This window comes from Kogia breviceps, chromosome 4 (genome assembly GCF_026419965.1).
Source record: "Kogia breviceps isolate mKogBre1 chromosome 4, mKogBre1 haplotype 1, whole genome shotgun sequence".
Lineage (NCBI taxonomy): Eukaryota > Metazoa > Chordata > Mammalia > Artiodactyla > Physeteridae > Kogia > Kogia breviceps.
The window spans coordinates 51,969,421-51,981,588 of record NC_081313.1 but is presented as its reverse complement, the minus strand read 5'-3'; the positions used below and the strand labels follow the sequence as shown (position 1 = coordinate 51,981,588).

Sequence of the window (12,168 nt, the reverse complement as noted above, 5' to 3'; positions counted from 1 at the left end):
TGAAGAGGCTGAGCACAGGGGATTTTTAGGGCAGTGAAACTACTCTGTACGATATACTATAATGGTAGATACACATTATATATGTTTTTTCAAATCCCAAGAAAGTAACATCAACAGTGAACCCATCAACAGTGAACCCGAATATAATCTGGGTGACAATGATGTGTCAATGTAGGTTATAACAAATGTACCACTCTGGTGGGGGACGTAGATAATGGGGGAAACTGTGCATGTGCGGGGCAGGGGATATACGGGAAATCTCTGTACTTTAGGGTCAGTTTTGCTGTGAATCTAAAACTGCTCTAAAAGATAAAGTCTGTTTAAAATAAATAAGTAAAAATAAATAAATAACAACAACAACAGAAAATAACTGTGTCAGGCTGAGCTAGGAGTGAGCAGGGACATGGGAAGGGAAGGCAGACAGAGGAGGGGAGAGAAGGGAAGAGAACCCACGGACATGTACCCCAGAAACCGTGCACTGAATTTGATAACATTTTCAGCCGGTCCAGCCTCTGGATGTTCAATGGGCCCATCAGTGTTTCTGGAATGATTTCATGTAGTTAAACTGAATTGTTTAAACAGGTAAACAGATCTATAAATATTATTTTTACCGGGAAAAACAAACTAAAGTAATCTGCAAGGTTTTTATCCTGTTATATTTTATACATCTTGGTCCATTATGAAACACCATAAGGACTTTGGACCAATTTAAAAATCAGTGCCACTGAGGGGTTTTTATCTTTCTTTTTAAAAAATAAACTTGGTTTATTTAATATCAAAGGTTTCCTTACTCTGAGAGTATATCTTTTTAACTTTGTGTTTATAAAATGATGGTGATTTTAAAAGTTGCCCTTACCTGGCAATCTTATGTTGGAACCATTAGAGGATTTTTTTTTTCCTGTTGTTTGAGAATCTCAGTGTTTGATGAATAAAAATTGATACGTGATTAAACCTTTCCTAACCTACTACAAATATCCTTTTTTTGAGTCAAGGAGACAAAGAAAACAAGAAGCAAGCACATCAGGTGACAGAAAGTGAATATTAACTAGGTCACTGCCCTCACAAAACATCACTCTCTGGTCCCCATACCTGAGTGCTGGTAGCAATGGCCAGATCTCTGAGAACAAAAGACACCAGTTATATCTTGGCAAAGAAACAGCAGGATGGGGTAGCTAGACTTGCTATCTTTGGCCATGGAAAGAGAATCCGGGGACAGTTATAGGAGGCTCCAATGCTGAAGGAGTTCCCCTGAAAGAATTCTTGGCCTAAAACTGTATCCTGACACTCTTCAATTAAAAATAGACTTATCCAGTTTGACATGGGTTTATTTTTAGATCAGATCAGAAGTGAAAGTGAGTCCATAAAGCAGTGGGATCAGACAACTCTGCCTCCTGTCTGGTTGACAATAGTTAACCAGCCTCCTTCCTGAAGTCATGCAAAATCAGTAGGTTACGAACTTGCATGTGCTGCTGATCTAGAGATGCTATTGATATAATTTACTCTGGCCTAGTTAGTAAAATTCCAACAGGCTGGCTTTGTTTTAGAAAGCAGCCTACAGAGAGTAATCCAAATCCTGTGGAATCCATAGTTACTACATGCTACAGAGACAATGATAATAATATTTTAAATTCTTACTACTGATTGAATGCCCAGGCTGGGTGATTAGCATATATAGTCTAACGCACAAAACAATCCTGTAAAGCAAACATCATTCCCATATAACAGAGGTGGATAATAGAGACTCATAAAGGTTATGTCACTCAAGCATTCCAACTCAAGTTTGACTGACCGCCAAGATTTTGCTATTCCTTTATACTGTGCTGCCTTTCAGCCAGACTGAAGGGAGTGGACATAGATTTAAGAGTACTGGCAGACAGATCACCTGAACAGTAAACATTTTGAGGTCAATTTTAAATTAAGAAATGCAAGGAATTCCCTGGCGGTCCAGTGGTCAGCACTCTGTGCTTCCACTGCCGAGGGCCCAGGTTCAATCCTAGATGATGATGATGATGATGATAATAGTGATGATGATAGCAGCTCACATTTATTAAGCACTTGCTGTGTGCTGGGTAGTCTTCGAAAAGCTTTGTATGTAATTAACCATTTTAGTCCTTACAACGACCTTACAAAGCAGGTATGACTGGTATTCCCATTTCATAGGACTGTAATATAGGTAAGGAAACTGAGGCAGAGAAAAATTAAGTAACCTGCCTAGTAAGTGATGGAGCCAGACATTCTGGCTTCAGAGCCCACATTTTTAATCCCTTTACTAGGAATCACATATGAGAATTATGAAAGACAAGAATCTTAATCTGGGTAGGAGTTGAATCCCTAAGGTCCCTTCCAACACGGTGATCCTCAGTACCTTGGATAGAGGTCCAAGTAGAACTGTCCTAATACTTCTCCCGTAGCTTTATCTTTCACAGTGTAAAGTGTAACACTCTTATGCCAAACATGAGCATCTGTCACTTGCTCAAATGAAAGTCCCAACAGCTCCTGGTAGATGTTCAGTAAGCCTTCAGTGACCACTTCAATTGGGAAGTATTCCTTGAGGATCTCTTGGTCTACAGAGTACTTGAGTTCTTCTGTCTGAGTCATGTAGTAATATAGATCCCAGGCATTGATCTTCCCATCGTATTCAAGACCTCTCTCTTCACATTCCTTTTTCTTCAAATTCAAAATAAACTCTCGTTCTGCTTCACCCAAGGGTTTTAATTTCTGGCTTAAATCATCTGTGAGGAGAGGGAAAAGTTGGCAATCCACTGTTCTTGGAAGCAAGCATATTCATACATACCAGCAGTATTTTAGCATGGTGCTTCCTCCTTTGTCACACTCAATACAGATACATCAGGAGAAAAGAAGGAAGGAAGGGTGGAAGGAAGGGGAGAGGAAGGGAGGAAAGCAGGCTTTATTATGACAGCACTGCTGTTCTCTTCAGGGTAATTTATTTTATGGCTCCTCACCCTTCTTTTTTTTTTTTTGCACCACCCAAATCAGGCCACAACTTCCTTACAGCATAAACAAAGCTGAAGTTTATCTCAGAGAACTCTGCCTTAAGAATATTATAATTCACGGAACGAAGCGATAGTGAAACTAAACTCATGTACGTGATTATTCTTCAATAAGGTTAGGCTCCTCAGAGACCTAGAGAAAACAAATCAGATGTGACCTGTGGTCAGAATTACTGAAAATTGTTCATTGCCTTTGAGAGCCATGGGTTTAGTTAATCACTACCCCATTCCTATGAAGAAGGTCTATTTGGACATGGCAATGCTACTTTTTAGATGAATACTGCAATTTAACACTGTGGTCAGTTTTTGACTATTGCACTGTATTTGACTAAAGGAGTATGCTTTTATTATGTATTTATTTTCCACAATTTGCTACATATGTAAGATAAAAAGCATTGCCTCTGTAAGGGGCATCCCCATAGTGTGAGGTGAAGGCAGCAGCTTGAGGAGTGCTGTGAAACAAAAAGAGGAAAATCATGGAAGATAAAGAGAGATGTAATTCTGATTAGAGAGAAAACTGCTTAAAAAAAATTAAGTTAATGAGGTATTAGTAAGGAAAATTTTCAGTATACACAGTCACCACTAAAGGAAACATTCTCACCAAACCTATTAACTCCCCAAGCCAATCTCTTGTATACAATACATCAGAACAGATGGCAATTACTGGTTCACATCTCTGTTGTTTCCGCTCAGTGGAAAATTCATTGAGGAAAGAATCTTGTCTTAGCCCTTTCTATAGTCCCACCGTGTAGCATGCACACTAATACAGGGCAGTTATTTCATAAATGTCTCATGAATGAATAAATGAATTATATAATAATGAATAGCTACTATTTGTGCAACACTTGCTACATGTCATATATGATGTCAGCGTATACATTAATAATTCAAGATATGGCCATTGAGAACACAGAGGACTAAACTGCAGGCTGCATGCTGATTTTGATACATTATTAATAATCTCCAACTTAACTAAGCTAATAAAATTATAAACTAGTGTTAACGGTGAATAAACTCTGAAAGGGGTCAATGAGAAAGTTAAAAAATAAATCATACTCTGATAAACTCTGATTAGAGAAGATTAAAACAAAAATTAGTATTTTTGCAATGGTTATGTTATTCAACCATTTTTCACTAAAATGAAAGAGAAAACCAGAGTGATCATTGGAATAATGACACTGAGATTGACAGGGGTAAGGGTGATAGAGTGCCACTGACTAAATGTCATGGACATAAGCTCTATGGTTTTAAAAAGATTAATGAAAAAGTGATTTTAAATGAATGTGAAGATAGTCATTAGATAACAATTTTGATGCATATTATTTTATATTCTTTTATGTATTAACAAGTGGCTTCTGGAATATAAAATATTTTTTGTTTCTATATGCTTTATTTTCATTTATGTCCTATTTGTCAGCTTATTTCATACAACAGGCTAATCCTCTCTCTGTAGGTCCCTAGATATCTTCTTAGAAATTAATATAAAAATCCCCGTCAAGATACAAATAGAATGAAGCAAGGATTATAATAGTAATATAAACAATGAGCAACTCTTAGGGCCAAGCACAGTATCTAACATAAAGTAGGTGACCAATACATTTCTCTTGCATGAATGAAAAGCAGAATGTTCTCAAGGGCATATTAAGTTCTGAGGACCTCTGTCAAGTTGGTACTATGCAGCAAAACAGTCACAGAAAAAGAGAAACGGCAAAATACAAGAGATTAAGAAAAGAAGACTAACCTAGAAAGGCTGTTACGTGGCCTGTAGTCTTTGCAGTATTCATTTCAAGGACAAAGTCAGCATGTGTGCTATAGCCGAGCAGTTTGGCTACTTTGGCCCGCAGTGGGAGCAGCTGATGCAGGATTATGGTGTTTTCCTGGTAATCGACAACAATAATAAAAACCAAAATAAAGGTTAATAATTAACTGGATCCAAAGCACTAAAAAGAAGAGTTTCTACATTATTTTCAGGTTGGTAAAACTGTCAAATATTTTTAGATCATCTCAACTTCTAGTAAGTTATTCCATTTCAGTGTTACAGACTTTTTTCTGGATTCATGATATATAATTGACTTTTTAAGTCTCAGGAGATAGCTATGAGGGTCTTAACAAAATTTTAGGTACTGTTAAATTTGAGTAAAAACATACTCTTTTTTTTAAACATCTTTATTGGAGTGTAATTGCTTTACAATGGTATGTTAGTTTCTGCTTTATAACAAAGTGAATCAGCTATACATATACATATATCTCCATATCTCTTCCCTCTTGCATCTCTCTCCCTCCCACCCTCCCTATCCCACCCATCTAGGTGGGCACAAGGCACTGAGTTGATCTCCCTGTGCTATGTGGCTGCTTCCCTCTAGCTATGGGTTTTGCATTTGGTAGTGTATATACACCCATGCCACTCTCTCACTTTGTCCCAGCTTACCCTTCCACCTCCCCATGTCCTCAAGTCCGTTCTCTAGTAGGTCTGCGTCTTTATTCTCATCCTGCCCCTAGAAACATATTCTTAAGGACTATACTGATCCCACAGTTAGTCTCGTCAATACTGCACCAAATATTGGTACTTAAAATTTTTCTTTTATTGTGGTAAAATATACATAATACAAAATTTACCACTTTAACTTTGCACCCATAAGTATGGCTATTTAAAAAAAAAAGGAAGGACTTCCCTGGTGGCACAGTGGTTAAGAATCCGCCTGCCAATGCAGGGGACATGGGTTCGAGCCCTAGTCTGGGAAGATCACACGTGCTGCAGAGCAACTAAGCCTGTGTGCCACAACTACTGAGCCTGTGCTCTAGAGCCCGCGAGCCACAACTACTGAGCCTGTGTGCCACAACTACTGAAGCCTGCATGCTTAGAGCCTGTGTTCCATGACAAGAGAAGCCAGAGCACCACAACAAAGAGTAGCCCCCGCTCGCCACAAGTAGAGAAAAGCCCACGTGCAGCAATGAAGACCCAATGTAGCCAAAAATAAATAAATAAATAAAAATTTTAAAAAATAGATAAAAGGGAAATAATAAACGTTGGTGAAGATGTGGAAAATTTGGAACCTTTATATCTGATGAGAGTGTAAAATGGTACAGCTGCTGTAGAAAACAGTATTATGATTTCTCAAAAAATTAAACACAGAATTACCATATGATCAAGAAATTCCACTTCTGGGTATACATCCCAAAGAAATGGAAGCAGAGACTCAAACAGGTACTTGTATACCCATGTTCACTGCAGCATTATTCATAACAGCCAAATGGTAGAAGCAACCTAAATGTCCATCAATGGATGAATGGATAAAGAAGATGTGATATATATGTACAATGGAATATTATTCAGCCTTAAAAGGGAAAGACATTTTGACACGTGAAATTATGGATAAACCTAGAAGACATTATGCTACGTGAAATAAGTCAGTCACAAAAGGACAACTACTATATGGATTCTACTTACTTGAGGTTCTTAGATTAGTAAAATTCACAGAGACAGAGAGTAGAATGATGTATGCCAGGGGCTGGGGCTGGGGGGATGGGGAGTTAGTGTTTAATGGGTACAGAGTTTCAGTTGAGAAAGATGAAAAAGCTCTGGAGATGTATGGTGGTGATGGCTGCACAACAATGTGAATATACTTAACGCCACAGAACTCTATGCTTAAAAATATTTTAGGGATTTTGATCAAATTATTACAAACATTTTATATATTTTATTTGTATTAAAATGCAAATAATGATATTGCTTTATTGTTTTCTTAACAATAAAGGAAAAAATAATCTCCTAGAGAAAGTAAATAAACGTTGAGGTCAAAGAAAAACACTATTAAATCATCAAGTTATTTACAGACATGCTTCTAAGGAAGATCACACTCCAAGGTCAGACTACCAGGGTTCAAAATTTGGCTCCACCATTTACTAGTTGTCTAATTATTAGCAAGTCCCTTAATCTTCCTAAGCCTCAGTTTTCTCATCTGCAAGACACAGATAATAAAAATAGCTACATCATAGGGTGATCATGCAGATTAAGTGAGAATATAAGTAAAATGCACAGAAAAACACTTGTCAGAAGAGCAAACACCATATAATTATGTTATTATTTTAAAATGAGAATGGAAACATGGATATGAGAAACACATAATACAATTCTCCAAGTTCTAAAGTTAACTAGTTTGAGTCTTTCAAACTAGTCTTGGCCCCCTTCTTCAGTTTCCCTAGACCTTCTCCCTAGACTGCCAATTTTTTCCTAATATCAATTCCCCCATTCTTCCTTTTAGTAACAGAATTGTCTGAGTTTTTGCTGGACACACGGTCTCCTGACTACCTTTCCCAGCCTTTCTTTTTTTTTTTTTTTTCGGTACGCGGGCCTCTCACTGTTGTGGCCTCTCCCGTTGTGGAGCACAGGCTCCAGACGCGCAGGCTCAGCAGCAATGGCTCACGGGCCCAGCCGCTCCGTGGCATGTGGGATCTTCCCGGACCGGGGCACGAACCCGTGTCCCCTGCATCGGCAGGCGGACTCTCAACCACTGCGCCACCAGGGAAGCCCTCCCAGCCTTTCTTAAAGCTAGCTGTGGCCATGTGATACACAATGGGATAATGGAATATGAATGAGGTGATAAGTGAAATTTCTGGGTCATCTCTTTATAGATGCTTGTCTTGCTAGCTGTGAACTGAAGATAAGAACAATGACCTTGGAAGCCACATACTAAGGACAGCAGAGCTGTCTTCCAGCTCTGGACCCCTCACCTCTGTACTGTTAGTTGCAAGAGAAATAAACCTTAAAAAAAAGTGTAGTAAAACACAGCTAACACAAAATATACCATTTTAGCCTATTTTTAAGTGTACGATTTAATGGCACCAACTATAATTTACACTGTTGTGCAACCATTACCACTCTTTCCAAGACTCTTCTAACACCCTAAACAGAAACTTGGTAACCATTAAGCAATAATTCCCCAGTCTCCCAGCCCCTGGTATCCACTAATCCTTTCTGAAGAAAAATAACTTTTAGCTTATTTGAGTCACTGTGCTTTTAGTTGGCTCTGCACATTTGTTTAACCTGAAGCCTAATACCCACAGAGACTAATAGTAGGAATAGGGTGCTTCTATAACCAAACTGAAAAATGTACAAGAATGGAAGGTGAGGACACAGATGCTGTCAAGTGGGAAGCTGGTAATCCTCATGATATCATGGATAACATTTGTTAAAATTGTTGCTCGCCATAACTTGGAAGGCAGGCCAGTCACCTACTGAGTCTTAGCTCTAGGGTAATTGTTTGGGAAAACTAATAATGTTGGTGTCTGTTTGTTGGTATTTGTTGCTTTTGGAAAGATTACATGAGAGAGAGCTCAAGTGAGGATTGGTCAGTTTGCAAAGATGGAGGGAAAAGAGTTCTGCTAAGAGAGGTTCTGCCTGTGGCCCCTGATGTGGGGCTTTCAGGTGACTGGAAAAGGTAATTGCTCTGTTCTCCAGAGACCAGGAGAAAAGACTGCCACTCAGAGTTACTGAACTGTGAAGATTAGTGTGAGGGTGCTGCCTTCTTCCTCAAGCGTACTGTTTCAGGGGGCCCTGAAGCAGACTCCATTAAATTGAAGAACAGCAGGATGGATACCATACAGGAGCCCGTATATAAGAAAAGATAGGGTGGATTTGAGGACTATGACCAAAAGCGGTATTTGGGTGTTGTTATTTTAACATGAACCTGACTGGAAGCAAACAGATAAGAAAGCTATTAAGTTTTTGAGGGAATTATATTACCAAAGATATCATTAAGCCTGGCCTACAAAAGCAACCCTCAGGCTTCAAAACTGGCATCAGCAGGAATCTATACGAGCAGCTGCCCAGGATATGGTCATGGAGGGTAACGGACAAGAAAGAATTCTCTGCAGGCAAAACTAGGGGCCATGGCATACAATTGCTAAAGGGATTCCTGCTAGAAAGGAGAACCAAGTAAGTCCAACGGGCCATCCCAGGAACTTCACCAGAGCTCGGAATCCTCACAATTCCTGCCAAATTGTTTCTGAAAATTGGTATGGGTTTGCTTTGTTTCCCATTCTTTCCTTTTCCAAATGGGAGTCTTTAGTGTGGTTTTCTGTTCCTATTCTACCACTGGGTACGTGTTGGAGGTGAGCGGGCCAGACAAGTTTTCTTACCTTTCACACGTGGCCAGATCACGAGAAGGTATAACTGGGGAGGACTGTGTACCACTCACAGATCCTGGTCTTTGAGCTAAAGGCAGTAACTGGTTGGGATCTGACATATGGTGAATGGGTTCTATGTGGGGAAAAAAGGATGCTCAAGATTACTAGGATAGCCAGAGAGGCAGACTGTGGTGAAGGTGGCTAGTTGACTCTAAGAATTCATTCCTAATTCTTCCTTTTTTTCCTTTTAGTAATAGAATGCCCTCAACTGAGCAAATGGCTGTCAACTGAAGACTATATTTCCCAGTGTCCCTTGCAGCTAGATAGTTATATGATGGAATTTGGGTCAATGGGATGTGAATAGAGTTGATGGATGTCATTTCCAGGTCTTCTTCTTCAAGATGCTTGCTCTGTGTTTTATTTTTCCCTCTTCCTAACAGGCTGGAAAATGGTGACAACTGCCTTAGAAGTCACTTGTTGAGGAGAGAGAGGTATCCCGCCAGCCCTGGACTGTTGACTTGGAAGAAGAATACAACTTTTAGTTTCTTTAATCCATTCTATTCGTATTAGAACAGCTTAGCCTATGGCCATACCAAGCAGGTTGCCAACGAACAAGGAAAAAGGTGTCTTGTAAGTCTGAGGATTTAGGAGGCATAACCTTCACACAAATAGAAATTCTCACAGAGGAATCAGCCTCTGATTCAACATTGGTAAACAAAGGAAACGCTTTTCTTAAAATCTTCCATAAAAATAAAAGAAAGACAAACATTTATAGTACCTCTTTGCATCTTGTATTAAAAGCCATTTCCATCTTCCTTCTGGTTTCAGGGATACAACATTTCTTCATGACAGGAAAATAGTGTGGATATTTTAAGGTAATTTTATACTTGTCATCATCTGTCTTTTCCAAACTGTCAATGAAATCATCAGGAAGAGCACCTGCAAAAAAATCATTTTCTCATACTTTAATTTTTCCACTCATTATTGGTTTACTTAGCATTGGCATGGTGCCTTTAAGAAGATCTAGGAATTTTGTGGAGTAATTGAAATTCAAGTAAAATAATGACAATCCTTATCATATCGCTTTGACGTTACTGTAATGGGGGTGGCAGTTAGAGGACAGGTGGCCTGGGAGATGGTAATTCAAAATGTGAACAGGCTTCAGTGCACTTGTATAGATGGCATTTTGATGAAGAACAGGCAACATTAAGCCAAGAAAAATCCATCACAGAATAAGGAAAGACTAATGTAGAGGACATTGTGAGGCAAAAAAAAATTCAAAGCACTGAAGGCTGTTAAACACTAGCATGAGTTACCAAGAAAGATTATGAAATTTCTTCTGGACTGTCTCTACAAACAGTATATATTCTCATAGCCTAAAATCTAGATGTGGTTTGGTTGTGTTTTTTGTAGAAGGGGTGGTGGGTTCTGTAGAAAGTACATTTTAAAAAGAATTCTTCTAACTTTGATTTGGCAAACTGTGAGGTGACATTATTTGCCTAAATTACAGATTTAATCTAAAAAACAACAAAACTTTACCAAGTTCAGCCTTGGAAAATTCAAGGAAGGTATCATCCTCATTGAGGTTTTTGTTAAAGTCAATACATAGCTCACTCGTTCTTTTCTTCATTGCTTTAATTTCCTGAAACAAAGATACAAATACAGGACCTTAACAATAAAATGAAAATTTCATTTTTATTGCCATCAGTCAAGTAAGTTTCATTTTTATATGAAGACTGGGTTCTGTACCCAACTGTCAGGAAGTACTTTCTTAGAGATGTGCTTGATACCATAGTTTTCTGCAATCTTCTACATTGTGTCTATGAGTATTTGTGTGTAATATGTACAAAAAAGCAATCCTGGTGATGTGTTAGAAATCAGGCATAAATTTGTAAGAACTAAATACATTGAGGAGGTATAGTCAAAGCAGAGTCTGGCATATAGCACATACACAATAAGTAGCTTGCTGAGTGAATGAATGAATCTAGTAGCCTGTTAATAATTAACACTTCTAATCTTTCCAAATTCTAAATTTTAATTTAGCAAATCAGTATTGGGTACTGAAGTAAGCCAAGAGATAAGAACTGAGTAATTACTTCTATGGTTCCTTTGGAAAACAAGATATGTCTTAGTTTTATAGAGCGTTTGCAAATAAAGGCGATTTATGGGCCCTAACGTTTACATAAAAAGTACTAGGTGGGAAAAAAAGTATTAGCTGGGAGATCAAAGGAAGCAACAGAAGGGACACCACAAGAAAACACATGAGATAATTTATTAACCTGTCCCACTCGTCTAAAAGTGCTAGATAATAAAACTTACATAAACCACACACTTTCTCAAAGTGTGCTTCTGACCAGAAGCATCAACATCACCTGGGAACTTGTTAGAAATGCCCTCTTTTTTTCTTTTTAAATAAATTTATTTATTTATTTATTTTTGGCTGCGTTGAGTCTTTGTTGCTGCATGTGGGCTTTCTCTAGTTGCAGCAAGCGGGGGCTATTCTTCATTGCAGGGCGCTGGCTTCTCATTGTGGTGGCTTCTCCTGTTGTGGAGCATGGGCTCTAGGCACGCGGGCTTCAGTAGTTGTGGCACATGGGCTCAGTAGTTGTGGCATGTGGGCTCCAGAGCACAGGCTCAGTAGTTGTGGCGCATGGGCTTAGTTGCTTCGCAGCACGTGGTACCTTCCCGGACCAGGGCTCGAACCCGGGTCCCCTGCATTGGCAGGGTGATTCTTAACCACTGCACCACCCAAGTCCAGAAATGCCAATTTTGAGACCCATACCAAACCTGGTGAAACACAAATTCTCAGAGGTGGGGCCCTGTATAATCAGAGCTTTAACAAGCCCTCCAGGTAATTCGTATACACAATAAATTTGAGACTTAACACATACTGTGCAGTGTCATTTTTGGACACTCTGGTCGTGTCCCCAGCTCCCTTCCACTTCTCCCCAACTCTACAGCAGCCATGCAATTTAGGCGGGTCCGGATCCTATCTGAAGTCCAGGGTGTGACCTCTACACCAGTCAGGTAA

At 39.1% G+C, this 12,168-nt stretch overlaps 1 protein-coding gene across 2 annotated transcripts in view; it reads right to left on the bottom strand.

Moving 5' to 3' along the window:
- NLN (neurolysin) overlaps positions 1-12,168 on the bottom strand; it is a 102,988-nt gene that overhangs the window by 31,487 nt on the left and 59,333 nt on the right. For both annotated transcript variants that reach the window (XM_059062290.2, XM_067031047.1), the window contains 4 exons: positions 10,677-10,779; positions 9,916-10,076; positions 4,753-4,888; positions 2,366-2,732 (listed from right to left, as the gene is read on the bottom strand). In XM_059062290.2, the coding sequence (XP_058918273.1) occupies positions 2,366-2,732; positions 4,753-4,888; positions 9,916-10,076; positions 10,677-10,779 (767 nt within the window). The remainder of the gene's footprint in view (positions 1-2,365; positions 2,733-4,752; positions 4,889-9,915; positions 10,077-10,676; positions 10,780-12,168) is intronic.